At 31.9% G+C, this 8,293-nt stretch overlaps 1 protein-coding gene across 1 annotated transcript; it reads left to right on the top strand.

The window, feature by feature from the left end:
- Positions 1-4,295: 4,295 nt before the first annotated feature.
- LOC122609534 (protein BEARSKIN2-like) lies at positions 4,296-7,266 on the top strand. The gene is made up of 3 exons (XM_043782570.1): positions 4,296-4,458; positions 6,049-6,344; positions 6,598-7,266. Exons 1-3 carry the CDS (start codon positions 4,296-4,298, stop codon positions 7,264-7,266), a joined length of 1,128 nt encoding a protein of 375 aa, XP_043638505.1.
- The last annotated feature ends 1,027 nt before the right edge of the window (positions 7,267-8,293 follow it).

Below are 8,293 nucleotides of genomic sequence, written 5' to 3'. Positions count from 1 at the left end.
CGGGATCGTTTGTTTGCATTTAATAATAGTGCTTTACTTATACCACGACGCGGCTCACTCGCAAGTGCATTGCACCACCAACAACGAAGGTTCTTCACTCGAGAGTAGTTCTACTAAAGTATCATATCTATCGGCTTTATTAGAATTACTATATAATTAAAAAGTTAAAACCAAAAAATATATAGACTTATGTATATAATTTTGGAGAGTTGTGTATGTCTGGTTCAACCATATTTGTTTCTTTGGCTTGCTGGGAGGGAATTTAGGAGAAATTTTACACATACCGTTCCTAATTGTTGAAACCATGTTTGGTAGTATGTGCATATACATGTTTATTACATATGTAGGTTGATGTTTAATAAGTTTAAATGCCCATTTTACTATATATTGTTCATTTTACGCTAAAGTGTGTTATGTGCTGTCTGTTATTCTTCTCTAATTATAATGTAGTCAGACAATACTCGACCAACATGTATGCTTACTAAACTTTTTACACTCTCTATCTTTTTCCTCTTTTTAATCGGAGATGTTTCTGAAAGTAGTCTATCTATCTTCGTGTATGGTTAAGGTTGTCTACATTCTAACTCCCCCAAACACAGCTTTTGCCGCATTAGGTACCGTTGTTATTGTTGTTGTTAGTATGTAATTTGTTGTCGACACATTATAATTTTTAATATGGAGATAGCAACATATTTATAAAGATAAAATTAATATATGAATCCGATTAGGTGATAAAAAAAAAGTAAAACTAACTAGCATAAATCAGTGGTAGATATAGAATTAAAAATAAAGAGAGCTAGAATACAATCGATCATTTTTCATATTAATTTTAAAAAAATATAAGGTTACAAAAAAATGTAAAAAAATAAATAACATAGGGCCTAATATATATAAAAAAAGTTTTTAAGGTTACAAAAATAATATGTAAAAAAATAAATAACAAAGGGCCTAATATAAAAAAATGAATTTTTGATAATAAAGAAAAATAATTATAACATCATAAATTTGTAGAAAATAGCTTTAGAGAAAATATGGGTATGTTACATAAAAAAAAAGTTCTAAAAACAATTTTATTTTATTTATATAAAAGAAGAGAAGAATTAATAATACTACTTTCTAATTACGATTTAAATCTGTGTGTGAGTAATCATTTACGCTAGCGCTAGCTCTAGGTAGAGAATTAATATTTTAAATGAATTGAGAAAATTTGGAAGAAGTATTTGTCTAATTAGTAAAAGATTAATTTGTTGAGATAACTCTAACAACGTCAGTCATGGTTCTATTCAAATGACTTGAGGATTATTTCATGACTCACCCCGGCCCATATCTTCTAAGTCAAATATATATGACGAAAAATTGAAAGAAAAAAACTTATAATTAGTCCCAAAGAGTCTAATGACTACTATATGACCTGACTTTTATTCGTATGAAAATAAAACAGTATAACACCGCTTTTCTCTTTTATCCAAGAAAACAAACAAGCAATGCACACTCAGCAAAATGCAAAGATCTTCACCGAATGTTGATTATTTACAACCTAGCTTCTACAGGTTTGACAAAGTTGTTTCCTACTCTATTGCCCTATAATAAAAGGTACTCGTAATATATAGTAAATACATCCATGGGCGTAGCTTTTAAGGGGCCGGAGGGGGCGTCCGACCCCCTGAATTTTTTTTTTTTTGCGATATAGGGGTTTATTGTTTTCGTGTAGAAAAATTTTTGATATACTCGGTTTCGACCCCCATTTACCCGAAAAATAGAGTTAGGGAAAAAAAATTTAGATCCCGACCCCCCACTGAAATTTTTCTAGCTTCGCCACTGAATACATCTCTTGTTTTTTGTCCAAGAAATTACCAAGTGTATTTCTTTGTAATACCTTGTGTATTTTTGGTCTTTGTATGTTAAGTATTTAAGCCTTATATCCACTCATTTACTACATGGAAAATATAATATACAATTGTTTAAACTGTTATCTATTTTTTTTTAAACGTTCATGTTACGGGACGGCTAGCCATTACATCCATATGGGTAGACAGTCGCTAGCGACCGATCCACGAAGTCAGGGACCACAGGGGAGAGAAAACCCACCAATTTAACCGCTACAAAAGACACGGCGTTAAATTGGAAGTAAAACCTCGCCTGCTCAGACTCGAACTCTGCTCTCCCAGGATCCAAACATCATTGCAGGACTTCGGAATGCCACTGGGGTTTTAATCCATTGGCTCGTTATCTAATTGCTTTTGTGTTCTTTACTTAGTGTTTAACATTAATTGTGAATTAAATATTATGCAATCTTTGGACCTTACAGTTTTGTTGAGTGTAATAAAGTTTTATTAATTGGAATCAACGTTAAAGTGACCTGGTGATTAACTAAGTTTTCTAAATAATATCTTAAACCAGATGATAAAAGGTTGTAAACAGCCATAAAGTTACCCGATCGATTAGACAGGCATATATATATTCGAGTTAACTCGAAAAAATTAGGAAAATCTCCATGCATTATTAATAACTTCATCCAATTTATTTTCATTGTTTTTTTTTTTTTTTTTTTTTTACCTTTGACTGTAAATATTTTAGTTTATATTATGTAATAATGATACAAAATATATAAATATATTGGATTTTAAATGTATTTTTCAGCTATTTAATTTTTATGCACTATATAATACAAATGAAACTATTTACTATTAAAGTTGAAAGAAAAAAACTTTAAAATAAACTAAAGGGTTAAGTCACTAGATGACTAATGTAATTTCACTTATTTTACATGGTTGCCCATTTTTGACCTGATGACCTGCTATAACAAGTTAAATGCTTTTCTTTTTAAAGTAGAGTTCCAGATTTCATCATCGTTGTATATTCATTTCCAGATGTCATCAAACATTTTCAGATTTCATCAATATCACCCTAAAAAAATATTTCTTTCATTAAAAAAATCATTACACTTTTTCCAAATTCAACATTCATCCATTTTTCTATCAATATGCAAGTCAGAATATCCCTCGTTCTCTAAAAAACGGATAAAAGAAAAGACAAAAAGGACAGAAATACTAATAAATCAAAACAAGTCAGTATATAGATGAAAGCAACAATAAGTCTTGGGCTTGTGATTTAAGATTAATAAAAAGTAAAAGAAAATATCAAAACAAGACTTAAAATTCATTCCTAATGCATCTGTTTCCATTGATACATAAACAAATACTCCGCGTACTATAATTATATATATATGTGTATATATAAAACATATACAATATGTGTGTACAAAGTTTGAAAAACAAAGAGAATCTGATAAAAAAAATCGAAGAATTCAAGCCTATTGAATCTGGATTGAAAAGTTCGCATCTGAAAACAAAGAAAATCTGTAAGGCCGACCGGGTCTTCTTCAACTTGAATCTGGGTCTTCTATGGAGTGTTCGGATATGGGTCTTCCATGGGATATTTGTAATATAAACGAGATGTATCAAATTAAGAAGTTGGTTTGTTTTTGTTGAGTTTGTCCCTCACGAGATGATTGATGCCTTCCTGATCCAAGTTGTATATTGGATTTTTGATCTTTGCCTTCCTGATCCAATTTTTTTTTATAACTAATGATTAACCCATATTGGAAGAGAGATAAGCATATAAATAAATGAACTTATGAATTTTGAATTAGAAAAAAAGTTTAACTTATTACAACAGGTTATCAGGTAAAAAATGGGTAACCATGTAAAAAAATTAAAAAGTATATATGTGGGTGATATATATCAATAATCCAGTTTAATGGGTAACCATGTAAATGAGTAAAAGTACATTAGTTATCCAGTGACTTAACCTTAAACTAAAACATTTAAAATGAGAGAATTTTTTTTTTTATTTCTTTATTTTTAGAGTGACATCCAAGCACAATTGTATCATCAAATTCGGTTCATGCAGATTGAAGTGTAACAAAAAAAATTGTAAGCGGGAAAGTACATGTATACACGCGCATATAGAAAAGCGCGTGGGGAAAGAAGTTGAAATTGCATGGGATCATGTCTAAGAGTCCAAATACTATGACTTGCATTCTACGTTAGCTTTAAGCTACACCGCCGGCGTAGTCACCGGCCTTCAACTTTCACATCCCTTCTTCAATTCCTTGACACCTCACAAAATATATATAAACATTATTAACCACTATATAAAACCTTTTTGCACATCAATTTTAGACTGATATATGATCGATCGATCCGATCCTTTTTCGTAAAACAAAGAAAAAGAAAAGATCGATACGTATATCTATTTAGAGAAAAGAATTATAAGCACTTAGTGAGCGTGTGATGGCTTCGTCGAGTGGAGGTGTTCCACCGGGGTTTAGGTTTCATCCAACGGATGAAGAACTGCTTCATTACTACTTGAAGAAGAAAATTTCTTTCCAGAAATTCGATATGGATGTTATTAGAGAAATTGACTTGAACAAGGTTGAGCCATGGGATCTTCAAGGTTAGTTTTGTTATTTGATTTGGATATATATTTAATATAATTAGCTCTTTTATATATGTATTAGAATAGAATTATTGCATGCATGTTATTAGTGTGTTAATAAAAACATCATCAGGCTATATATTGTGTTACGACTTACGAATCTTTTATATATGAAAATGAAATTAAGTATGAAACAAAGTAGAATATAATTGAGTGACAGACCGAACGATTTGATGTTGAATTTGACTAATTAGCTAGTTACGTACGAGCTTGGTTTAATGAAAACAAGCTTTTTTTAAAATTAAAGTTAAAGAAAAAATTATATATATATTCAAAAATGTCACATACAAAAATTAAACAAACTTAAATTTTACTGATTAAGAATGAGTTATCTATAATATATAAACTTATAAATATAAACCTTTATAAAGCATATTAGTTTTTTATATTTGGAAATTAAGCATATTTTTCAGTATTCTCATAATACCCCTATTTAAATATAAAATCCTTATATACCCTTATTTATCTAATTCTCTCTAATCATAATACACTTAATTTCTTCTACCTTTTATCACTCTCCGGACTGCCGTCGCCCTCCTTCTTCACCGTCTCCCTTCATCTCCACGACCGCCCTTCATCTCCACGACCGCCCTTCATCTCCACCGCCGCTGCAACAGGCGGACACTATGCTCATCATCTCAAATTAGTGTTAAAGGACTAACTAAACGTTTTACATCTAATAGTAAAATTGGAAAACAAAAGTAGGCATAAGATATCAATAATTCTATTAATAAAATGTACGAGTATCTAGTAATGAAAAGTAGCTTTAGTCATGTGGTTACATTTAGCCACAGGCGTAAATTTATAGAACAAAGGGGGTAGTCTAGGCTACACAATCCGTTAATAAAGTTATGTGTATTTTGTTTCTTCGGAAAATAAAAATAATAATATATACAGTAGTTTTAGTAGTGTTACGGGTGAAACGAATATCCGATATAGATCAATGTATTAATTATCAATTTTAAACTTGCTTATAAAACTCGTAAAGACGTATTTGTCTAACTTAAGGAGAGATAACTATATATCAAAATGCCTAAAACTCGAAAAAATCATTGAAAACATAGAAAATTTTTAGAAATACAACTGAATTTACAATGACTTAAAGGAATGACTGTAAAGTATAGCTAGTGAGTTAAATATTTGGTAACACTTCCTAAAAAAAAGAATAAAAAATAAAAAAAAACAAAAAAAAACAAGTATGGTCGGATCAGTGGTAATTAAACACTTTGGCCTCTGAAAACAGAGGTCATGGTTTGATCCTCATCCCATGCAAAGGTTGAAGGGTCTTTTCTACCATTTAAGTAGAAATGGAAGTAGACTCTCTACATAGGTAGAGGTAAGGTCTGCCTACATTTTAACCTCCTCCGTACACCGTCGAAGTATTAAGGCTCAAAACCAGCGGAAGAGATAAAGTTTCTTTCTTTCTTTCTTTACTTCCTTTCAAATAAACTATTTGGTCAAACTTAACAAAACGTACATTATCTGTATATACGTAATACAAACGATGACTTTTACTCCTAACTGAAACGAGATTGATGATTCTTACAGAAAGGTGCAACATCGGATCGACGCCGCAAAACGAGTGGTACTTTTTCAGCCACAAGGACAGAAAGTACCCGACAGGTTCAAGGACGAACAGAGCGACGAACGCTGGATTTTGGAAGGCAACTGGGAGAGACAAATGTATTCGCAACACTTCTGAAAAGATTGGTATGAGGAAAACCCTGGTTTTCTATCGGGGACGAGCTCCACACGGCCAAAAGACTGATTGGATCATGCATGAATATCGACTAGAAGATAATGATGATCATCATGATCCTCTCAATCCCTCGCTCACATCTCCTGTAAGTTACATCTTATTATATATATGCTTAATTAATTAATAATCATGTCTAACAATTTGAACTTAGACCCAAAAATTCATTTAATAATTAGGTTAGTTGTGTCTAGCTACCCATTGAACCATGTATAAAATAAAATACATTCATATATATATAAAATCACAGTGTCCTTTAAATCTGCTGCTTCTTTCTTTAATCTTAAGTGAATAGTGACTTATCTAAAAGACTTTTGTCAACGAATTAACCACTTTTTCAGGAGGATGGATGGGTAATTTGTAGGGTATTCAAGAAGAAGAATTTGTTTAAGGTTGGAGGTAACGACGGGTCATCAAGAAGTAGCATGGGATCTGATCAACTTAGCCATGGTCCGAACCAACATGGTTCATTTCCAAACGCTAGAGTTGATAACCATCAATACTTACCATACCATCAAGAACAACAACACCAAAATCTACAAACCTTTGTTGATTTAGGGCTCAACCATGGTCACCTTCCTCATTCTTACCCTCATCTCCAAGCTCAAAATTTCATACCGACTCACAAACCTTTAGGTTACGATTTTTCCAATCTTCCATCTGAAGATTCACCCGTCATGGTTAAACAACTAATGTCTAACCATGGCGACTGTGACAGTGGAAGCTGTGAAAATCAGCTTCCAGTTGCATACCAAACTTGTGAGCCTGGTTTGGAGATCGGAACCTGTGAACCGGCTCAAAGCATGGTAAATGCAACTGGAAACGAATGGGGGATGATGGATAGACTAGTGAATACTTCTCATATTGGGGCAACCGATGGAGACGGGGATTCATCAAAAAGGGTGGTGAGGTATGAGAGTAATACAAATGCATCATCGTCTTCATCAATGCAACAAATCAATCAAGTATCATTACATGGAGAGATGGACTTTTGGCGCTACGGAAAATAGTCTATATATATTTGTATTGTTATTGTTAACTTTCTTCAAAAATATGTAAAAACATGGATTGGGCTTCAATTAACGATGCTTCTAACCATATGAAATTACCGACGTACACTTTAATTATTATTACAATTATTTATGAATTCAATTATGTAAAATTAATTAATTTGACTAATAGAATAACGAGTTCATATCTTATAATTATGTGTATACCATGGTAATCGTATGAGTCTAGGGCTCTTTTAACTCATCAACTACGACAATTAATCATAGTCGACATGGCATGCGGCTTGCAACATAAAAGAAGGTCCTGATAGCGTGCCAATGAGCCAAGGGGTGACTATGCAAAAATATCTTGATGATAAGCAAGGCATCAAGCTCCAAAAAATGAAGAAAGGAGGATTGAATCAATTATGTTCAATAGAACAATGAGCCAATATAATATAACTAAGTGATACCCGTGTATTGCATCGGGCTATTCTAGTTTTCTTATATAGTTCATCGTAAATGAAATGCAATAAGAATAATCTTACCAAAAAACCATTCGTATTGCCAACATTGTTCACAAAAGTGGTCACCAACACAAGCTACTATATCTAATCCCATCCAGGCCACCATTTGTATTTTCATTGGCTTTCATTCGACATTGTTATACCTCTTGACAATTACTAACACATCTTGTTGTCTTGAAAACAAAGTCTCAACTGATTATAAAAGAAATAATGTAGACACACATCAGTAAAATTGTGAGTGATAATACTTCTAGACCTAGTGGAGATTTTCAATGATTCTAGTATTACAGTTTGTAGTGATATTTGCAAACTATGAGTGATCAAGCAGGTAAATATTTTATGAAACTAAATCAACGAATTTCAATTTTATAAACTTAATGATTTTAATATTCTTGGCAATAATACTAATAACAAATATTAAAATCATAATTAAAAAAATCATATAATAATAGCATTGATTTGTAAACCCATTGATTTGGAAATCCTTGATAATACTCCCTCCGTCCCACTAAACTTGTCCA

Source organism: Erigeron canadensis, chromosome 7 (assembly GCF_010389155.1).
Source record: "Erigeron canadensis isolate Cc75 chromosome 7, C_canadensis_v1, whole genome shotgun sequence".
NCBI lineage: Eukaryota > Viridiplantae > Streptophyta > Magnoliopsida > Asterales > Asteraceae > Erigeron > Erigeron canadensis.
Note: the sequence above shows the minus strand (reverse complement) of the source record. Positions and strands in the feature narration are given on the sequence as shown.

Excerpts from the sequence above, each read along its gene's own strand:
- LOC122609534 (XM_043782570.1), top strand. The coding sequence starts at position 4,296 with ATGGCTTCGTCGAGTGGAGGTGTTCCACCGGGGTTTAGGTTTCATCCA. Across the intron at positions 4,459-6,048 it reads TGAGCCATGGGATCTTCAAG|AAAGGTGCAACATCGGATCG; the intron begins GTTAGTTTTGTT and ends TGATTCTTACAG. Across the intron at positions 6,345-6,597 it reads ATCCCTCGCTCACATCTCCT|GAGGATGGATGGGTAATTTG; the intron begins GTAAGTTACATC and ends CCACTTTTTCAG.